Genomic DNA, 22570 nt, shown 5'->3' with positions numbered 1-22570 from the left:
TGAGGGTTTTCGTTTATTCCTGAGGGGGAGAGTGCAGCTCTGTTGAAGCATGCCTGGCATCCCAGCTTGTCCGCGGTGGCTCCAGCAAGGGTTGGAGAAATCGCTCCTCGGTGTCTGTATGCAGAAGTTACTCTGTGGCTCTGAGATGTGGCACTGTCACCTTGATTTACTGCTGTTGCTTTGGATGGGGATCCACACATAGTTATCTTTCTGGTAAGAACAGTAGTTACTAGGGTGCCTTTTTATAATATCCTCCTTTTTTAGCAGCGTTTTCCTGCTGTGGGCAACCTTTTGTGTACAAACCCAGCTTTGTCCTCAACCAGCCAAAGCCGTGTGTAGGGACAAACTTCTAGTGATGTACAGGATCTGTAGTAACAGCTGTGACACAGAATTAGGGCAGAATTAGGAGCAAAAGGGAGAAAATAAAGGCCAAGGTGCCAGCTTTTCCCTTCTCTCTCCTCTTCCACTCCCCCTCTTCATCAGACGGGCGCCCTGAGAGCTCCCCCTCCTGTCCTAAGCCCCCGTAGCCCCCAGCAGGGTCTGAGGGATGGAGACGGGGGCTGGAGGAGGAGAGCAGAACCGCTCCGGGGAGCCCCTCAGCGCCTCACGCCTCGGTTAACGGGGGCTCGGAGGGGGGAGCTGGGGCAGCGAGAGGAAGAGGAGCTGGGGCAGGTGGCTTTCTTCTCCTCCTCCTCCTCCTCCTTCTCCTGCCTGGGCTCGGCCGCAGGGGGGAGCCGATGCCGCAGCAGCCCCCTGAGGGGAAGAGCGCGGCCGGGGACGGGGGGGGAGGCGAGGACCGGGAGCCCACCGGGGCCGGGCCCTGACGCACCTGGGGCCGGGGGCGGGCGGAGGTGCGGGGCCGGCCCCTTCCCCCGGTGCACGCCGCCGGGGAGCCGCAGACAAAGAACCGGGGGCCGGAGCCGGAGCGGGCACCGGGGCTGGGAGGGGGCGGCCCGGGGGCGGGGACGCGGCCGGGGGCGGCGGCCAGAGGCACCGGGGAGCCGAGCCCGGCGGCGGGGCGGCCGGGAGGCGAGGGCTGCGCTCGCCGGGGAACAAAAGGCTCCTGCCCGCTCAGCGGCGCCGTGCCCAGGGGGCTCCCGAGCCCCTTCCCCGAAAGCCATGGCCCGCAAGGAGCCCGGCTGCGCCTGGGGGGTCCTGCTGACCCTCTGCAGCCTGGGTGCAGCCCAGCCCCGGCAGAGGCAGTAAGTACCGTACCGTACCTGCGGGGGTCCCGGCGGCTCTGCAGGTAAAAGGGGCGGTGGGGAGGAAGGAGCGGAGCCCCTCTGCTCCTCCCGGGGTTCATCAGCAGCCGCTAACAAAGCCTCCCGGAGCCCCCCTCCAGGGGTTGGGGTCGGGGAGGCGAGCTGCGGCGCTTCCCCGGCGGAGCTGCACGTTTGTACTCGCCGGCGCAAAAGTGCATAGCGAGAGAAGGGGAGGGGGGATTAAAAAAAAAAGGCAAGGTCTCCTTAGAAATACCTGTCTCTAGCTCCTCCAGCGCGGGGCTGCGAAGCTTTTATCTGCGAACAATTATTTAAGGAATCCGGGGTGTTGCGCTGAGCCCGGGGTGGCTGAAGGTAACGTTGGTCGTGCCCGAAGAGCACGCGAAACATTCCTGTGGGGAAAAGCAAGCGGGGAGAAAACGTTTCACTTCTGAGAGTTTTCTGCCTTTTAGAAATTGAATCCGCGGTTCGTTCCAGTGTGTTTAGGTTAACTTTGATTAAAGTTTGCTTTGTTCTTTATCCCTAGTGCATTATAGCCCGTCAACATCGTGAATAGCTGCATTAACTGAGTGCCATGGAGAACTTATTTTCACTTGCTTACTAGAAAATATTTCTTGTCCTGCCAAGTTTTGGTGTAACCTGACAGAGCCGTTAGTCAAATATGCTTAAAGGATCTGTCCAGTCACTGTCAAGTTAACTGTTTCGTTGCCAAGTTAAATATTTAATACTCAAATGCTACTTATTAAGTGACTTAAATAACTGTATCAACAAGCTGATACTTCGGGAAAAGTTGCTGCAGTTTAGAACAATGTGAATACATGTGTTTCACATATGGCACTGTAGTGCTGTGCTTATGTGACAGTTTGAATCTAATCATTTCATACCGGAGGCAGATGGTACTCTTTTCTCCCTCTCCAAATAGATCGGCTATGCTTTTCTTACCAAGAATGCAGATTTAAGGCTAACTTTTTATTGTTATTTATCGGTGTTCTGATGAATTTTCAAACCTGGTGACCATAAGGTTTTGAATCTGTACCCCATGCAATTCAACTCGAATGCCATGAAGATCTGAACTTCCTTTGGGGGTAATGGGATCTCCATGGCAATGAGGCCTGCTGAGAGAGAGACATGGGGTTGGAATTTGATAAAAAATGACTTTGGGGGCTGTAGAATGCCATCATCCTCATCCCCAAGTGGTAATTAATCATGAAGTAAAGCAACCTGATTCGTGGCACAGTAGAAAGGCATGGGCTGAGAAACTGTGCTTAAACAGTCATGAGGAATTGCCTTGTTTAAAAAAAAATCTTTTTGCATAGAAAACAAACAAAACAAAAAACCAAAAAGGTGTGTCAAGTCATGAAAAGAATATAAATACATTGCTTACAGCCCAGCACATCAAAGAGTTCAGAGTTTGTAATGCTTTTAGTTGACAAGTTCGTGGCGTGGTGCCATTCAGCACAGAGGAATGGAATGAATTCCATTCAGAAACACGAAGATTGTATTATATATGGGATGTCTTCTACAGTGGCTTTAAAACTGTCTATGCCTGCTAAAATAATTCCTCTTTGCCAGAGTTTTTAAACTTGCAGTATATAATTATTTGAACAAAAATATGGTAACAGAACTGAGAAATTGAGCCCAGTCTTGTAATTGCTCTTTCTGATTTGTTCTCTATAAACTGGAGATTTAGGTACACTACATTTATGTGACTGACATCTAGAAAGTCCTGAGTATCAGCACTGGGAGTCATTTCTTTGTGCATCAAGTTGGCCTGTGAAAATGGAGGCATGAGAAATAATTGAGGCAAAAATGTTAGAAGCATTTAAATTGTAGTTCATGCCTTGTTTTGAAACAACACTTTACTGGAGATTCAGCTGCATCCTTACTCTTTCATGAAATTCAGTCTCTTTATGATTAGCTAATTGTATATTTAGTTTGTTTAGAGATGCAATAAACATTTATATGATTATATAAATCAATAATTAGTGTATCAAAACGCTAAGGGTTAAATCCTGTAAGCCATTTAGGCTCTGTTCATTTCTATGTGCATTCTGCATGCGTTTTATGGAAATTAGATACAGGCTTACACTGCTGGTGGTCACAGGTCTGAGCCTAAAGGGGTAAATTGTGGGAACCTATATTACAGAATTGTCTGTTCTTTACTTTGTGTTTGTACATTAAGTGGCTTACAAATAAGCTTTTTGTAAATATCACACTCTTGTTACTATTCTTGATGACCGTCTACTTCCAATCTTGCTCCTTAGGGGCTATTTGATTGCGGCACCTTCTGTTTTCCGATCTGGTGTTGAGGAAGCTATAAGTGTGACCATTTTTAACTCTGTCAAGGAGACAACAGTCCAGATTCAGCTAGTTGTGAAAGGAGAAACTGTGTCAAGAGGCCATGGAACAATTCTGGGTGAGTTCCTGTTATTCTGAACTTGAGAATTAAGTTGAGGTGCTGTGGGAGCACATCAATATCTCCTAAAGAAGTGTTTTGGTTGATAATGAAGGTGGAACTAAGCTAATATTTAACTCATTGGTTACTGCTGAATGTTCTCAGTTGTGATTGTGCTAATGTGGTTTTGATGTATGGGATCTCAAGCTTCCACAGATGATAATTTTGGAACAGCAGGATATGCTGTCAGAGACTCTGAGTAAAAATATCACATTGATGTTCAGGAGTATTATGGTGAATGTCTTTCCTTTTGAAAACTGAATTCTTGACGCTGGGAAGCTGTATAACGAATAAGAGAAATTGAGTATGAAGAAAAATGCAAAGTCTGTAACATAGTTTTCTACCCTCGTGTTAAAATGAATGCTGGAAATGCAGTCTCTCCATCATTGGGACTGAGTATTGCTGAGAGAGGTGGCAATATCTGTGTATATCTGATACTGGATATCTTTAAAATATGTGACACATCTGCCTGTCCCATGTAGAGAAACAAAAAGGTTTTTGATTATGCCCAGCTTAATTCTGAAGGAATTTACATTGGTGAAATGAAGTCCAGTAGCACTGTTCTACCACTGCTAGTAGTGGTGGCAATTCAGGCAATCCCATTCTTTAACCATAATGTTTAACCCTTCTTTGTGCACAAATTGGGAGTTATATAAAAACCATTTCCGTTCCTGGAACAGATTCTCTGTTTTTATCCTCTCCTTGTTCTCTTTGAAATTGGCTGACAATTGCTAACTAAATCAAGGAGAACGATGCTTACACATGTGGACAACATATGTTATCTTAGGTATGGCTGTATCCAGCAATCGAAATAGATCCTATTAGTGTTTGTTTTGAGTGATTCAAATTCCAAAAAAACTTGGTCCTTTCTATAGCAAAACAATTCTGTAATTATAGAACGCCCTCTGATGAAACCTCAGCCTTGGTGGAACTCTAACTGTAGAACACCATGTAGTGCACCTTAGGAAAAAAAAAAAGTGAATAAATGTGGACCAAGTTTATGTTGGAGAATTTTGCTAGGTCTGACTTGCTCACCCTGCTGATTGTTTCATGCAATGTGGGAATATTACTTCAGGTTAAATAATAATGAAGGGGTATTTCAGTTAAGAGTTCAGTTTTACAATACTGAGTCTCCTTTCAGCCAACTGCAGTTGTCTAAAACGTTATTACCTTAGCTTGAGAAGAATAACTCTCTCTCTCTTTCATTTTAGATAAAGGAACAATCAAGTTGAAGGTACGTGTCTGGTACTTTAAGACCTTTTTGATAAGAATGTGAGGGACTGACGTTCAATCACAGCAGGCATTGATCTGTGAGCATTTAAGGCACAAGTACAAGTCACGTTCTGCTGCATCCACTAAGGAGGAAGCAGCCTTTGTGAGAGGACAAGTGGAGAGTGAAAAGAACAAAGATTATTTGTCTGTCAAGCTCTTACACCACTGAAGAAAATTACAACCCATGTAGTGATTATTTTTATAGATGTGACAGTACCTAGATGTGTAAGTGACATGGAACAGATCACAGAAATTCATGGAAGGGACAGATTACCAAGCAACTGGATTTAGGTCCATTCACCATGACTCTTTGGGCCTGGCCACCCAGCCAGATTTTAATCCAACAAAGCGTACGCTCATCCAAGCCTTGAGCAGCCAGCTTCTTCAGGAAGCCTTACTGAAGCCTAGTAGACCACATCCACAGCCTTTTCCTAGTCCACTGAGTATGTCACCTGGTCGTGACCTAGAGCCATGTCTTCCATAACATGGTCAATTTTCCCATGTAATGTGCCATATTCAGTGGAAGCTGAACATGTAGATCAGATATCACCATGAGTGATGAAGATAAGGTAGAAGAGAATTTCCTGCCATGTTTTTAGCATGACTTTGCCTCCTTTGAAGTTTTTATGTTGTAAAAGGTCTAGCTGTTCTTCATTTTCTTTTTATTACCAACACACAGTTACACTGAAATGCAGCAGGTGGCTGCTCATCGCTCACTTCAGCGACAATTATTCTAGGGTAGTAACTGTACTTTCCCAGGAAGTTCAAAGGCTTTTCTATTTCTGTCTCACTGTTTTCTAGGTGCCTTCAGGACTTCGTGGACAAGGACATCTAAAAGTTTGGGGCAATCGACATATAGCAGAGGAAGGCTACATTTTTCACAACTATACCACAGTAACTATTGATAGCAAAGGATCATCAGTGTTCATCCAGACTGATAAGCCTGTCTATAAACCCAAACAGAAAGGTAAGGTGGCCTTGGAGAACTTGTCAGATGCTAGCTAGGGCTGCTTTCAGGCAAAAAAAAATTTCAAGGGTATATTCTAGGATAGAGTCTTCTGCTCAGTGTCAGCTGTGATGAACAATTAATTTCATCTCTTCCTTCTTTTAGTGTTGATAAACCTGTTTATGGTTACTTCTGACTTGAGACCAACCAATGACAAGGTAAGGGAAATTGTTTTATTTCACGCTGTAAAGTGTGGTGAGATACTTGGCAACCTGTATTTTACTCTGACATATTTATGCAGAAACACAGTTGATTTCTTCATCTATTTTGGCATCTCACGTGAATGCTTGTTGTTATTTGCAATTTAGTTGTTTTTTTAATTTGATCACATTGGTGTTGAAGGAGAATACATTCTTGTATTGCTATTAGATAAAAATAACTATACCAAAGCAGTTAGAAGAAGAATAATTTTTCATAGCCTTGCACTCCATTCAGGTGTTGCACAGATACATAAAGCATTGCTTTTCCAGTCAGATGCTTGAATGAAACGTTTCTTTCTGAGGCTTCTCTTACTGAAGAAGAGATGCTTAAACTTTGCTTCTTTGTGTGTCATACCACGCTCAGCAGTTTGTCAACTCTTGTTTCATACAGTCTTTTATTTTTTTTCTTTCAGATTGAAGCCTATGTAGTGGTGAGTATCTGCCAATCATCTAGCATGTATTCTGTAGAGGCACAAGATCCTCATAGCCTTAAGAGGAACAAGTCACAAGTTTGTACCTTTCCAAGTCCATTATGGCTATTCCCAACTGTAACCTATACCATTGTCTCTACCTCTGTGTCTTTAACAGATTTTCGTGTCTTGGTTGTGTTGTTTTTTGTTTGTTGTTTTTTTTTTATCATCAACAAATATACTTGTTTTCTACTTCAGTGTCAGAAATCCATTCCCATTTTTCTACCTGAGAAGAACTGGTAGATTCACTGGGGTTTATAAATGTAATAGTCCCACTCAATTTCTCCCTTCTTTTCAATGCAGACCTACTCCTATCCTTCATCTGGCTGGGCTGATATAGCAGGGCCAATCTCATCTCTGCACCCAAACATTATGATAGTGGAAAATAGAAATTCATGGCAAGGAAAGGGTGCTCCTGTCTTCTTCCTTATGAGGTGAATGAGAGGTTCCTTCCGTGTCTAGTCTTTTTTTTTTTTTTTTTTTTTTTTTTTAAGCCATATGTTTTCTTTTGCTGTCAGCAAGTAGAAGAATTCACCCTCTTCCTTTGTTTGCATTCTGTCACAGATTTAATGCTGACAAAAACAAGATTAATTTCATCTGGCTTTGTCATCTAAAAATTGTCTTGTTAGTTGTACTACTCCCTCTGTAAACGGAAAGAAAGCATCTTCAAAGGCCTGTTCATCCCATCCAAAATAGTTACCCTAAGACAGGTGGAAGATCTGCCCCTTGACAGTGCTTACCCGTGTGTGTTGGCTGTAGAAGCAGCATCCTTAAATGAGCACTGAATTTTAGAAAGCAAATACCCTTCAGTAAAGTAACTTCAGAAATTTTGGACAGATGCTAATTACATATGAGCTGTTAGTGAAGTGTGTGTGTGTATGTGCATGTGTGTATATATAATGTTCTTTGTTGCAAACTGAATTAAACATTATTAGTGATACTCGCTTTCACTGTGATGTCTCTCATTCCTAAAATATTATTCAGGATCCTCGGGGGTCTCGTATGATAGAGTGGAGCAATTTGAAGCCATTTTGTTGTGGTAAGTTCCAGATTGTTTTAGCTCAATGTGTTATTTACCTTTGCTAGCTGCCTCTAGCTTCTGCTTATACTGAATTGTGTTCAATAAGCCTTTACAAGGATTAATAACTGGGAGAGTTCACAGTGTGTTGTTTTCTTCCTCAGGCATTGTAAATATGAGCTTTCCGTTGTCTGATCAGCCAGTGTTTGGAGAATGGCTCATCTTTGCTGAAATGCATGGGCACACATACAACAAATCCTTTGAAGTTCAGAAATATGGTGAGTTATCCACCTTGTGTTTGATTGTAACCCAAGGATATTTGGAAGAGCAAAACATTATGAAATGTTTTTGCTTAAGATGAAACACCTGAGAAATAATGCATTAAAATGTCATCAGGAAAAAATCCTTACAGGTTATGTATTTCAGGGATATAGACACTTGAATTTTAACCAAGCCTTTGTTCATGTCCTCCACACTACAAAAATGACCTGAAATAGAGTGTCATATTGCACAATCCATTTATGTAACAAAGATTTAATGTGGCTTTGGAAAGCTGTAAAGATGCTTTAGTTCTGTCAATGCTTTCCTTTCTTTCCCAGAGCCCTACTTGGAATTCTCAGTTCCTTTTTTGCTAGCCCTTTTTTGGTCTCAAAGTCTCCCTGTATGATGAAGGGTGAGCATTGTTCCACCCAGCACACCATCTATATTTTATGACCTGATCACCCAAGCTTTGGCAGACACTGACTTGCTTTGCTGTTCTCGTTGATCTATTCTCCACTCGATGCTGTCCTGCCCCTGTTGCGTTAGCTACACCGCCCTCATCCGACCATCAGCAGGGATCTTGTCAGAGTTGTGTATGTCTTTGCTATAATCTGGAGAGTAATATCTTGAAAAGACTTGTATTTCCTTTTGTTGTAGTGTTACCCAAGTTTGAGTTGCTGATTGATCCGCCTCGCTACATTCGTGACCTTTCCAAATGTGAAAAAGGAACTGTCCATGCCAGGTAGGAATGTATTCCAAGTAAAGCTCCATTACTGTAGCTTGTAGTACACGCACAGCATGGTGCAGTCACTGGAGCTCAGAACTCCTCTGCTGCAGACTTCACAGATGATTTCTGGTTGTCATCAGAAGCTTTCCTATGTAAGAGCCTTCATAAAACATGTTAAAAATGACAAATTGGAAAACTTTGTGATGTTTTTTCTGTTTTCTAGATGTGCAAGTCACATGGTACTACCCTTAATATAATCAGGGAAACAGAAAACAGCTGGAAGTTATTCATTATCTTCTTTCCATTTCAGATATACATTTGGAAAACCAGTGACAGGAAAGTTAATTGTCAATATGACTATAAATGGTGTAGGGTATTACAGGCATGAAGTGGGACACCCTGTCCTCAAGACCACCCAGGTGAGGGAGACCATTGAGTCAGCTGCAATAAAATGCCTGATCTGTACTCTTTGAAGTTAATACTATGGCTCTATTTTATGTCACTGATGGGAGACCAGAAAATAAATGCAATAGTTGGGTCCAGCATAGTAAAAATATTACGTGCTTTTACGCTATATGTTATTATTTGGGGGAAAGAGAACTTGTTGGTGTAGTATTAATCTTGTTTTAGAGTATATGGGGCTGAGGGAGAACATGACAGAGAGAGACTGGGACAGAGGTAGCTCAGATAATGGATGAGGGAGGAAAATAAAAACTTGCTTTTTTTCTCCTGCCCCCATTAGTTCCCTCCACCTCACATCCTTTAAAAATACTGCTGCAAATTCCTGTCAAGTGTCTACACTTTAGAGTTGGCTTCTAGACCCTGTTTGAATGTATATGCAAACTTATGTTTCCCTTCCCCAACACGCTTGGTAGATTGATGGCTCTGCTGTTTTCGATGTGTGTGTGAAAGACATGATGCCAGCTGACGTTCCGGAACATTTTCGAGGCACAGTCAATATCTGGGCCACAGTGACCAGCTCAGATGGGAGCAAGCAGGTTACATTTGATGACTCGACACCTGTTCAGAAACAGCTGATTGATATCAAGTATTCCAAGGATACTAGAAAACAGTTCAAACCTGGACTGCCTTACAAAGGAAAGGTAAGATTAAAAATAGAGATACTGACATGTAGCTGATGTAAGGTTATACAGACCTGATCCTAGAGTGTTACACCATGTCCTGGTGTGTTTTTCCCACCTGCTGTTTTTATCATTGACTGGAATTGCCAATAATGTAAAACATTGTTTTCTAAATGAAACACTGTGTAGGTAGAAGTCACTTACCCTGATGGAAGTCCAGCTGACAGAGTCACTATTCGAATTAAAGCTGAACTCACACCAAAGGACAATGTTTATACAAGTGAACTGGTATCAAGAAATGGCCTCGTGGAGTTTGAAATCCCCTCCATTCCTACAGCTGCCCAGTATGTCTGGCTGGAGGTAGGTGAAAGCTCTTTATAGGATTAGTAGGCTTTAATGTAGCTAATCTTGTCAAACCCGCACTTTATAAGTCATTGCTACAAACAGGAAATTGATGCCTTTTACCTTCAACGTATTTATCTGTGTATGGCAACACTTGCTTCTTTTTTTCTTACTGCTAATTGAACTGATGTTTATAACCATCGTGAAAACCTACTTCTCCATAGTTCAAGTGTCCAGTATTTTGAGAGTACTGTTGCCATGTGAAGATGACAGTAGAGATAAAGAGAGAAAATATGGGAGGTGGGAATACAGGGTAAGAAGAGAGTAGGAATTGAGCTTGCTATGCATGAATAACATTCCGATATAATTTTTGTTAAGACCAAAGTGACAGCAATTGATGGGAAACCATCTGGAGATCAGTATCTGCCAAACTACTTGTCCATCAGTAGCTGGTACTCACCCAGCAAGTGTCACATCCAGCTCCAAGCACCAGATAAACCTTTCCAGGTATGTTGGCTTCATATTCCTTCATGGCAACAACTGCAATGTTTGGCTTTATGCACTTTGGTCTAATTAAATCTTTCTAGCCTTTTCTGTTTCCTGGGGTCATGGACTGTTACTGTTTCCACTATGAAAGTGCAGTTGTAGCTGCACTTCCCACACCAAATAATTGTTCAATGTGGGCTGCACATGATTCCAAGCGAAGTTCTTGTGATGTTTTGTACAGCATCTCGTTTTCTTTCATGTTGTGGGAACAGGGGAGACAGTTTGATATGAGATCAGGCATTTATTATTTTTTTTTTTGTATTTGAATGTATATTATACTGTTCACCTCCAGTAATGTTCACGTGAATTGTTTCTGCAAATGACATGCTTTAGTTCAAGTCACCAAATGCTGAAAGATTGGAAGTGAAATCAGAGGGATTAAGTAGCTTTATTAGTAAAGATCCAAATTAGGCTATGTAGCTTCTCTAGAACTTACAGTTTAAATCTCTGCTGAATAAGTTTAGCCTTCAGTTCTCAAGCTATGCATAGTTACCTTGTTTTCTTATGTAGCTTTTGTAGGAGCCTCTCTAAAAATGTGGTCCTTCTGTATAGAAACTGTCATGATCCTTGTCCAGTGAAAGATCTGATTTAGCCATGATTTCTGTTGCATTCTGTTTTACAAAGAGTTGTTTAGGGTTTGCTCTCTGCCAGGGAAGAGGCACGTCTCTAAGGGACAGCATATTGCTTTGTGAAAAAATTGTGGGTTTTGGCAATACTTGTGCATAGTTTTCTATTATCAGCAGATCTGTCAGGTTGGTTTCAGACTCATGGTATCCAAAAAAGAGCATTTTTTTATCACTGCATTTCATGGTAGTTTAATGGCTAATTAATCTTTTACAAGTTTCCTGAGGTATGGAAAGGAGATTATACACTGCTAATCTGAACACATTGTTCTTATTATAACCTGATTAGAACTAATTCTTCTGTGGGAAAGCTAGGAGTTGGATGACCAGCTGATGTGGGAACTGTTTCCCTGCTTTGCCAGCTCTTACTGGGTGTTCCAATTAGCTACATTCATTTTTTAATGAATTGTTTCATCATTTCCACTGGGGAATTCTTAATACTTCAAATATTTAATGTCACGAGGTACTTGGACTCTGTGGCATTCTGACTGTATTTAACCATTGCCAGCTCCTTGTATTCAAGTCCTTGCCAGTTTGGTTTGTACCATATGTATAATCTGGCAAAATAACACTGTTAGTGCTGAAGAAAGAGTTTTCAAAATATGTCATTGGAATTTAACATTTCTGTTTAGTCTTAATAGTCTTAGGTGGCCATTGTTATGCTTTAAATGGCAGGAGGGTCAGGAGTGGAAGTTGATGAAGAAATCCTGTTTAACACAAGTCTTCATAACCCAGAAGTAAGAAGTTTGTGTTTCTAGGAAAGTCGGCTGCTTATTGCTCAGACATTACCCATTCCTTATACCCTGACAGAGCACTGACATCTATTCTGTTGGGATTGGCATTATTTGGGATTTTATCTCCAGGGGATTCAGTACTAAGCACTTCTGGGTATTGGACTTCAGTGCAGAAAAAGGGCAGGATGTTGGTTTGCTGCTCCGAAGCCTTTTGCAAGCATCAAATGTGTTTACCCACAAAAAAGAAGCTTGCTTTCTTGTTTATTTGTATGTTTGACAGCTCCCTGAGTGCCAGACTCAAATTAATATCAAGACTTGTGTAATTTGAAAGCATTTTCCCTCAGATCTATTCCCAGTAATTTTAGGCCACACTGGCTTTGTTTGAATTAGTATTTGCCATGTGAAAGTAATCACCATGTATAATCTCAATTAAACAGCAAAGACTCTCAAACACATCTCTTCCCACCCCCAACACATCTCTTTCTGTTTTGGGCTAGACAACTGAAGGGGTGTCTAAAATTCAACCAATTCTGACAGCTGCTCTGTGCCAAAAGGCTTAACTTTCAGGATTCCAGAGATTCCTTTATTGTTTTCATTAATGCATGCAACCCCCCAGCCCATTCTCCTGTTAGACTTGTAGGGAGTGAAGAGCTGAACACAGGCCCCTTTTTATTGTGAAGAAAGTCCATGGAAACAGTACTAATGTAATATTCTTTTCAATGCATACATTTCTTAGAAGAGGGGTCACGTCTCTTTTGGACTGGAAACCCAAATAGATTTCCATAAATTGCAAATGAAAAGCATGCCTTGTAACAGACCAGATCTTCTGCTTCTCTCTCTGACTGCAGGTAGGAGAGGAGGCTTGGATTGCAGTGAAGTCCACGTGTCCTTGCAACTTCACTCTACATTATGAAGTGGCATCGCGAGGCAACATTGTCCTTTCAGGGCTGCAACCCAGCAACGTCACCCAGCAGAGGAGCAAGAGAGACACCTTTCCCTTTGAGAAGAACATTGACGTTGCACATTTCCCAGGAACAGGTAGTTAGCATCAGAAATGCAAACTCTCTTCTATTTTTAGGGAAAAAGCACCTTTTTGCAAACCTAAGTATGATCTTTTTTTTTGAATTTGCTCCTTAAGGGCATAGAGTAACAGTGCAAAAGAAGTAATGATATCCATTGCACAAATAGTCATATAGAAAAGAGAGAAATTTCTCCAAGAGGGAAAACTCTTGTATTTTCTATACTCGTTCTGTAGTCTTTCTCTGTTTTAAACAAAAAAGTACATGTATTACAGACTTTCTTAATGTGCTCAACTTGGAATCCACTGAGTGGTAGGGATGTATATGATGGGATTGAGGGAATTTACTGAACTAGTTGAGCTTAATCCAGGAAAAGGGCATTAATATATGTGGATGTATATAATGTGGGTTAGGCTAAAGGAGATGATGATGATGATGACTGCTGTTAGCAAAAAGATACTCCATAAACCTTGTAATCCTTTTTCAAACCCATTTATACTTGCTCTTACCAGTGTTCTGTGTCAATAAATGCCTTCTTTTATTTATTTTAAATTGATTTATTACAATTTATATTTTAGCACCTACTGGTACCCCTGCAGCAGAGGTTGAAGTCTGCATGACATTCCTCCGTTTCTCAGTAACTCATAACATGGCTCCATTGGGCCGTCTTCTGGTGTATTACGTCAGGGAGAATGGAGAAGGGGTCACAGACAGTCTGCAGTTCCCTGTGAAGTCCTCCTTTGAAAATCAGGTATTGGTAACGTAGCTGATGGAGAGGAAGGGATGGTGTCTTGTTGTTCTTTGTAGTTTTGTCTGTTGAGCAGGAATTGAGATGATGGGGCTTATTATTAAATTTCTAGGTTGCAGTGACTCTTTCAGCAAATGAGACCAGACCTGGTGACGTTGTGAACATCAGGGTCAGAGCTGCAAAATCAAGCTGTGTTTGCATTGCCACGGTGGATAAGAGTGTCTACTTGCTGAAGACAGGTTTTCAGCTGACAGCCAGTCAGGTAAAAAGAAGGTTAAGGCATTGACGCTTTCTCTCTTAGTGCTGGTATCTGCACTCTACCTTTAATAAGTAGCCTTTATACCTAAGGACTCTTCCTTTTCTTTACAGGTGTTTCAAGAACTTGCAGAGTATGATGTATCTGATGCTTTTGGAGCTCCAAAGGAGGAAGGGCACTTCTGGTGGCCAGGCATGTCCTCACGTAGACGTCGTAGATCTTCTGTCTTTCCCTGGCACTGGGACATCACCAAGGATGCTCGCTTCGCATTTACAGTAGGAAGAATCAGCCTCACATCTCTCTGGAGTGTCTTATTATTTTCATGTTTGCAGCATAATTTTGCATGATAATTTTTAGCTTCATAGCTAATTTCTTAGTTCTATTCTTTTTTCACATCAGAAGTGGTTTCTCCGAGGGGGTAGCCTTAAAAGTAATTTCCAAGAACAAAGAGTAAATTGTTCCAGCAAAGATATTGGAGAAATGTGCTTTGATTTTTGGCCAATCTTGAGTAGAGGGCCAGATGTCCTGTTTGGTGTAAAAAATCAGTTCTGGGGCTCTGAAAAATGAGACGAGGTCCAGAAAATTCCTCCACTTATAGGTGAACTTACAGGTCTCTTTGCAGTTACTTTGATGGAAATGAAGGTAGAACATGAGTCTTTCCTTCTAGCCTTTCTCCTTTTAGCCTACCTTTTAAAAATCCTTTTAGCTTCCTTTCTGCCACAGTTCTGGCAGATGCTGTGGCTGTCTGTGTGAAAGATTAGTTGCATTTTCTTTGTATTCTTGATCAGATTGCTACTCAAAGGGCATATACTTATTTCTGTTAGTTTGGTGTATTTCAATAGTTAAATTTGACCAGATCTTAAAAATCTTATTTCCCTTAATCTGTGCTGTGTATTTGCTTTGACTTGCAAGTTGGGCATTTAAAATGAGTTAATTAGTTCTCCTTTTGTTTAATGTATTCATGCACTAATTCATTGCTTCATTGCTAACAATGCAATCCTTTAAGATAAAACCAGTTCAGTCTTCTGAAGGTTTTCAAAGGCATGTTATTATGTTTCCATTAGCTTCTTGCTTTATTTTTTTATTAAAATTATCATTAGCTGTGGGTGATCTATTTGAAAAGTTCTGTGTTGGCTTGTCTCTTACCTTCCTGCAGTTGCACAGTAGAGTCCATCTACCCTTTTAGACTCTGCTGATGTCCTGCCTCTTTGCTTTATGTACGCTGCAGCATGTAATCTCTTTTCTCTGACTGCCAGAAACTGTGAGGATGTCATGTGGAAGGCCATCCGGTACTGGCTATTTGTTTTATATTCTCTATATAGGCTTTCCATAGTGACCATCCTTAAAGACAGACTGGCCTCTAAGAAAAACAGTGTTACAGGTCTCGTGTTTTATGCTCTTTCTATTTTTAATTCATGCAACTTCTAATAATAATGATTTTTGTTTCCTTTGGATCCATTCTTTCCACTCCCTTTGTTCTTTCTGCATTTTTAGCTAAACTGTTTTATTGTGTTGTCTTAAACCCCATAGTCTCTCATGTATTCCCCTAGTGTCTCAATTGCCTAATCATAAACTCTAAATCCTCGTTTAATACCCACTGCTGCAGGAGTTGCTGCTTTTTCTCCTCTCCCTGATCTGTTAGGGGTTTTGTTCTGATGTGTTTTTTTTCTTACTGAGTGGCATAAACTCCTGGGAAAAGAGCCATATGTTAATAGCTGCTGTTTATGCATTGCTGTATACCTGATTTGTAAGAGTTGGATGTGTACGTGAAAGATAACAAAGCCCATACTCCCTTTGGTGTCTGGGAGCTGCTGTCTCTTATGAATAAGTGCATTTAGGGAACAGAACTGGCAGACAGCTTTCTTGTGAATTCTGTATTTTTACTGTGAAGCTGTGCAGACAATTTCCATTTTGCTTGGCATTTCTTGTAGAGCAGAATTGGGGATGTCTGACGTGCAAGCTGCCTGCTAGCTACAGCAGAACACACTGGAAACTTTTAAGAAGAGCAAAAAGCTGTAGAGTAATATTCAAGGGGGAAAATGCGTAATAATTTTTTTACCTGTAGTTGTCTGACATTTAGACACATGCCCAGTAATGTTAGATATTGGTGAAATTCATTTTCCAAGCAAATGAGCTTTCTTGTAAAAAATAAATAAATAAAAAATCCTACCTACCAAGTACCTACATATTTTCTCATTAACAGTAATTTTTATTTTTTGTTTTTTTTTTTTTAAATCCTCAAGTTTCAATTGAACATTACCCCATAGATATCAGATTAGGATTGGGGGGGATTTTCTTTTCAGAAAAGCTTTTATTGGTACATGCTTAATTCTCTCTTTCTCTCTCTCTTTTTTTTTTTTTTTTTTTTCTTTTGCGGTCTTCATTTTTATTATCTAGGAAACTGGCTTGGTTGTAATGACTGATATAGTCAGCTTAAACCACAGACAGAACGGAGGCATGTATACAGATGAGGCTGTCCCAGCTTTTCAGCCACATACTGGGACACTGGTGGCTACAATGCATTCTAGAGTGGCACCAAGGTAATGTATGTTTGTTTGTTGTAATGCATATTGTCTATGATACCTCTTACCTTTTTTTTTCCCTATATTCTCAGCCATTTCATACTCCTATGCCTCCAGAAAATAGCATAGTTTCCTCAAGGTGGTGGTTGGGAGGGGAAACCATCTTCAGTTGTCTTGATAGACCTAACAAAAGCTTTGTTAAACTTAACTTTGCATTTTTCCATAATTAATTTAAATTTAACAAAGTAATATTCTTTGAAACTCTTTGTGCATCTTGGTTTTCTACAAATTTGTTGCTGCTTTTTGATATATTAACTACTGCTTGTCAGTATTTGCATGCTAGCCCTTGTTTCAGAATTGTGTGCTACTCAGGTGGTGCTCAAAATAAATAAAATGAGGGACTTCATGAAGGAAAAGTCATGAGATACTACAACTAATGCTGCAAACTGAGGATATGCTTTGCCTTTGTATTTTGAACCGACTGGTGGCTTTTCTTAAGTAGCATTTAAAGATCATTTAAGAAACAGATAATGAGGCATCTTGGGTAGAAAAATAGAACAAATTCTGAAAATATTAGAGATCAAAATAATTCCAACTTAAAGAAATGGAGGGGAATATAAAACAGTGATTGTAGTAACTGCTATTAGTAAGGCCAGATGATGATGTCATGGGAAGTCACATGCTGTACCTGTTCTCTTTGATTTTGCTTGGTGAAAGAATTTGGATCACAACGTTTAGATTTTTTAGGTTACTTATGGCTTCAGACTGATGTGTGTGTGCACAATGAGAGGAATTGAAAAGACCATGTAACTTGTGTTATGAATGATGCACCGCTTCATTATGAAACTATGCTAGCTGGAGTTTTGGTTGGTATGGGAGCTGCACTCAGTTGGTAGCACTGATTCATCATTTAATGTTAAAACTAACTGTCTTATTAAGAATTCACTCTCAAAGGCTTATTTATTCTTCTAGCAGAGCAGAGAAGAGGAAAAGAACCTTCTTTCCTGAAACATGGATATGGCACTGCCTTAATGTCAGGTATGGACAGGGAATTCCCTTACTTATATCTTGGGGGTTGTATCCTCTTCAGCTGCAGAAAATGGAGCTCTTTAAAACCTACAGGAGCTACGTTGGCAGTCTCTGATCTTTGTTGTTGTTGCTTGTCTTCATTACCGCTTTAATTAATGATCTTTCTTTGTAACATTTCATCTGGTCTTGAAGTGTACTCACTTCAAATTGTAGTCATGACAGAGGTATATTGTACCCCGCGTGTCCAACTCGCCATGATGCCTCCAGTGGAGGAGCATCTTGAGCGAAGAAAAGGAGCAGTAAACTTCACTCTCAGTAAATGATTAGAAATTAAATTTGACAAGAACTTGTAGCAAGTGTATTCAAATCTGTTCAATTGAGCATGAAATATGCTTTGTAGAAATATACAAAGAATTCCAGAAGTGCCTTTTTGGGCCTCAGCAAGCTTGGGCAGTCAATTATAAATGGGAGAGTGTGGAATAAAAAGTTGCAGATTACATTTTCTCCACTTTATTGAAACAACTGAGCTAAGCATTGTTTGATTTCCACTGTCTTGAAGAAATTCGTTTTTTGTTTCTACCATTTATAATTATAATATACAATCCTCAAAATAGAAACAAAAGCCTAATGTCAACTTCCCAAACCAATTCTAAAAATTCCTAGAGCCTGGCTGGAGGGTCTAATGGCTGGAAATCTGTGTGTACTTTGGCCCCCCGCCCAGAAGAGTAAGTGCCCTCATGTGTGAAAATAATGTTAATGCTGGTTATGGGCTGAAATCCCAGTGGAAAGAACATCAGCTGCAACAAATTGTCCAGTTAAACAGACTGGAATGCTGCCAGTTCTGAAGCTAGAACACCCTTCTGCTTTCTCTTCAGGGCTGAAGTTTCTTGCAAGTACTGGCTACCTAACTCTGGTTAGGATGAGGACCTAAATATTAAGAAACTGGTGTGCTTAAGAGAAGTTCAAGTAACTTGTTGCTGTCGAGCCACATGCATTTCATAGGCTCTTCCTCTGTAGTAGGGAGCTATATCCATTGCCAGAGTGTTTGGAGATTGACCAAACCTACTATGTCTGTTCAAAGGCATAGTGATCTCTAGTTTGTTAGTCAAAGTACTTGTTTTTATTGTTTTTTTTTTTTTCTGTTGTAATATGAATACAAAGACCAGTATGTGATATGCTGCCAATTTACTAATAGTTGCAGTAGCTTAGGCCCATTGAAAGTTACAAACAGTTGACTTAGATGATAAAAGTAAAGATACCTCATTGGTGCCTAAAATTTGAATAGCCTTCAGATTTGAAAAGCAGCAAAAAATACAATTCTTCAGTTTGTTCTGGATGTGAATCAGCAGGTATTGCAGCAATGAGAAGCAGTATGTTATGCTGTAGAGCTTAGTCTGAAGATCTTGCTTTCTTACTTTCCATGCCAACTACAATGCATGTACCTTGCAAAAGATTATGAAGCTAGCAGCATGTGTATCGAGCTCAGGGGAATAAATAAGGGCTTGAGAGAAAACAACCTTAGGGTGTACTCATAACTGCACCAATCATCCTGCCAGTTGAGGCATGAAATAGCTTTTGTTCTTGCTTTAGATGAAATGTTTTCTGTTCCAAGCAAGGCCAAAGTTTCTTTGCAGGAGAGAAATTGCAAAGTCTGCAGAACTAAACTGAATTTCTATATTATGAAGCATGGAAGAGTGTACCAGTTTATGGTATCCTGTTGTGGTACACACAGTAGAGCTGAATACTCAAAATAGAAATTTGATTTTTAATAATTAGTTTCAGTCCTCACTAGAAGAAAATTATATTTTTGGAAATTTTCTGAGTCAGACATTCCAAAAACCAACAACTAAGGTGTTTCTGAATCAAAATATGCTCCTCTAGACAAGCAGTTTCTGAACTTAGTGCCTAGAATTTTTTTTTTACTTGCCTTTATGTTCAAGTACAGGCTGTAATGTGGCAATGTATACAAGGAGAGTGGGTTCCAACAAAAATTACTTTTATTTCACTAAATGTGAAATAAATTATTACTGAATTGTTTTTATCTAGGATTCTTTCTTTATTTTTTCTTTACTGCAGATATTTACCTGTAAGAAAAGTGACCCTCTGTAATGGGGTGTAAATGCCTGTAAAGCTTTTCATCCAGTAAGAATTTGTTAGACTTTGTTATGCAGAAACCACTAGTTACTATTCTGCTCCTTATAAATGCGCATAGTTCTCAAAAATGCTGATACTTAGCAAGAAAACTTTGAGCTTTTAATAAGCTGTTGTTCAAAGCAGATACTGATGCTATGTTGTGAGTTTGGATCTGGAGGGAAAACCCCGAAATATTTGGCTCTGTGTGCTTTGTTTTTGTTCAAACACATTTCATTAACCTGATCAACCCATGTTATTTCGTGTTTTCTTTGGCAGTAATACATCAGGAGAAGCAGAGCTGCGTGTGGAAGTGCCAGACTCTATCACTACGTGGATAACTGAAGCTGTGGGTCTGTCTGAAGAGAAGGGGTTGGGCATTGCAAGTCAAACAGAACTGAAGACATTTAAACCTTTCTTCATTGATTTTACACTGCCGTACCACGTCATCCGGGGAGAACAGACCAAAATCCCATTGACTGTCTATAATTACTTAGCTGTCTGCGTAGAGGTAACAGCCCTCTTTGTTCTGGTTGCTAAGATACTAAATTGTAGTTTCTTATCAAGTTTTTCTAAGTGATCTACAAATTACAGTAGAAAAGATGCAAGGATAACAGAATAATAAGTTCAGCATAAATGCTTTGAAGATTAATATTGCTTTTCATCACTAATAAAAGTCATTGCTTTATTTACTTTAGCTTGAAAGATCTGTAGTAGTCTTGCAATTCTTCAGAATTCAGTATATTGATAAATGTAGGGAAGACAATTAGAAAGCTCATGTTGAACCACAGAGTTGCTTCATAGTTGGCTGCTGAAAGCAGTTTGCTTTGAAATAACTTTTTTTCAAGAAATGCTCTCTCCCCAGATAGTTTCTTCTCAAACACATTATCTGCTTAGCTCAGGTAGTATCTGAACCACTTGTAGAATTGCTGGGCTGAAAGTAATGCTGCCAGTCAAATATAACACCAGAAGGTTTGAAGAATAATCTGTGCATACCATGTTTGTTATTACAGTTTTTGTAGTTTTCAGATTTTTCACACATCTGTTGGTTTTGCAGATGACACTTGCAATAAATGGCATTCAAACTTTTCACAGGTTCACGTGAAGATTTCGGTTCCTAAAGGCATAAAGTTTGTTGGGCACCCTGGGAAACATCATCTGACGAGAAAGAAGTGCGTTGCCCCCGGGGAAGCTAAACCCACCTCTATTGTTTTGTCCTTCAACGAGCTTGGACTGAGCAACATCACTGGTAGTACACAGATAAAAATAGCTTGCTGCTTGAAGGAGTTTTACAAGTGTTTCTTCTTACTCCTCTTTCAGAAGAGCATTCTTCTTTCCCTAGTACCTGAAAGTGAAATCATTATTTTGCTTACTGCCAACTTAGCTTTTCAACCTCATTTTTATCTTACAAACTAGTTCTGTAACTGTTATGCACTGAAGAGTCTGTATGAGCAAACTTCAGAAGATTCCAAGATCTTCAGAGATCAGTGTAAATTTTTGAATAAAGAATAACAAATCCTGTACATATTTAAAGGAAATAATCCTAAATGGTAAAACTTGTACAGCATGGGAAGCTAGGGAAGAGTTTCTCTGTTGCCTTTGATTGTCCAAATATTTATGCAATGTTGGATGTGACTGTCCAGATTATCTAGCAAATAGAGCTGTAATTACAAAACATTTCATGTGTTGCTAGTCAACTGTATCTAATTAATTTAGATCGATGCTTTGGACTCTTGTAGATCAAGATCATATCCTGAAATCTCCACTTCTTTTCCGTTCTGTTTCTTAGCAAAAGCTTTTGCTTATGGTGGAACTAATTGCTGTCAAGATGGGATGCAAACTTTAAAGAATGGCAAGCACTCAGAGGACAGTTATATGGACAAACGGACCCCAGTTGGAGTGGATTATGTTCGCAGTAGCGTTATTATTGAGGTAAGAAAAATATGAATTTGTAATAATTCCGAAAAAAGTGATAAATGTTTGGGCAAATCATGAAAGTTTTTAGGTGTGATATCAAACGAGTAGGTTTACAAGAATTGTAAGGTGTATGTTTACATGATTGGAAATAATTTTTGTGGTACAAGTACAAGAAGGGCCCATTTAGTTCTGAGTTCATGCTGGTGAATCTTCAATACTGCTCAGAACAAAAAGGAATAGAAATTGTATTGGGTATGCTTGCTCTTTTAGTCTAAGAAATATGCTGTGATGCAAGATTAAATACTAGTGGTTAGCATATATGCAGCTAACAGCATACAGTGCTGTTACATACTTTTTCTCTAAAGGACACAAAATGCTGTACAGCATATTATGTGTTTTGTAAGTGAAACTGAATAGCTGTTGCTGCGAATCCAAGGACTGTATTTTTATATATGGATTTCTGTCTTTATATAGCCAGAGGGATTGTCCAGAGAGTACACCTATAGTGTGTTCTTCTGCCCAAATGGTAAGTTCATGATTTAAATGAGATAAAATTAAGTTTGTTGAATTTAGTTACATATAGAAACATGTGGCTTCATCCCATGGAAGAAAAAAAAAATCTTTGTTGCCGTTTGTCTATGATTGATGAGTTATGGTGTGTAGGAAGAACTTCTGAATAAAGAGTCTTTCTTACCTGGCTGGCTAATTATGAATTTGCTCTAACTGCCCAAGTGATTTCTGGAAATGGCAATTAAATTCCTTTACTTTATGAAACAGTTTAAGTATTCAGCACTGTGGACAGTAACTGTGGCTGTACTATATTTTCAGTTGATGTTTTAAACTTCAGTTCTGGAATCAGTATGTCCTTTCTGTCGGAAATTTGGATAGCTCAAAGTTGGCTCTGCAAGCTAAACAGAGATGCTTTTGACCACTAGATTAGAACTGAAAAATCACTTGCAAACTTCACAAGAAATCAGCTGAGCAGTTTCAGCT

General features: G+C 40.0%; 1 protein-coding gene across 3 annotated transcripts in view; it reads left to right on the top strand.

The window, feature by feature from the left end:
• Window positions 1–967: 967 nt before the first annotated feature.
• The window catches only part of CPAMD8 (C3 and PZP like alpha-2-macroglobulin domain containing 8), a 53240-nt gene continuing 31637 nt past the window's right edge, over window positions 968–22570 (top strand). Inside the window, exons 1-23 of one of the 3 annotated variants that reach the window (XM_068661964.1) lie at window positions 968–1202; window positions 3485–3636; window positions 4887–4909; window positions 5749–5914; window positions 6059–6111; window positions 6567–6584; window positions 7608–7662; window positions 7806–7919; window positions 8560–8644; window positions 8940–9048; window positions 9505–9732; window positions 9901–10071; window positions 10432–10560; window positions 12805–12994; window positions 13554–13726; window positions 13836–13985; window positions 14093–14254; window positions 16377–16519; window positions 17474–17539; window positions 19940–20171; window positions 20756–20909; window positions 21450–21592; window positions 22052–22103. In XM_068661964.1, the coding sequence (XP_068518065.1) occupies window positions 1120–1202; window positions 3485–3636; window positions 4887–4909; window positions 5749–5914; window positions 6059–6111; window positions 6567–6584; window positions 7608–7662; window positions 7806–7919; window positions 8560–8644; window positions 8940–9048; window positions 9505–9732; window positions 9901–10071; window positions 10432–10560; window positions 12805–12994; window positions 13554–13726; window positions 13836–13985; window positions 14093–14254; window positions 16377–16519; window positions 17474–17539; window positions 19940–20171; window positions 20756–20909; window positions 21450–21592; window positions 22052–22103 (2851 nt within the window). In that variant the 5' untranslated portion in view covers window positions 968–1119. The remainder of the gene's footprint in view (window positions 1203–3484; window positions 3637–4886; window positions 4910–5748; window positions 5915–6058; window positions 6112–6566; window positions 6585–7607; window positions 7663–7805; window positions 7920–8559; window positions 8645–8939; window positions 9049–9504; window positions 9733–9900; window positions 10072–10431; window positions 10561–12804; window positions 12995–13553; window positions 13727–13835; window positions 13986–14092; window positions 14255–16376; window positions 16520–17473; window positions 17540–19939; window positions 20172–20755; window positions 20910–21449; window positions 21593–22051; window positions 22104–22570) is intronic. The other 2 variants (XM_068661963.1, XM_068661962.1) reach the window with 2 other exon arrangements.

This window comes from Anas acuta, chromosome 26 (assembly GCF_963932015.1).
Source record: "Anas acuta chromosome 26, bAnaAcu1.1, whole genome shotgun sequence".
NCBI lineage: Eukaryota > Metazoa > Chordata > Aves > Anseriformes > Anatidae > Anas > Anas acuta.
This window is presented reverse-complemented; position numbering and strand designations above follow the sequence as displayed.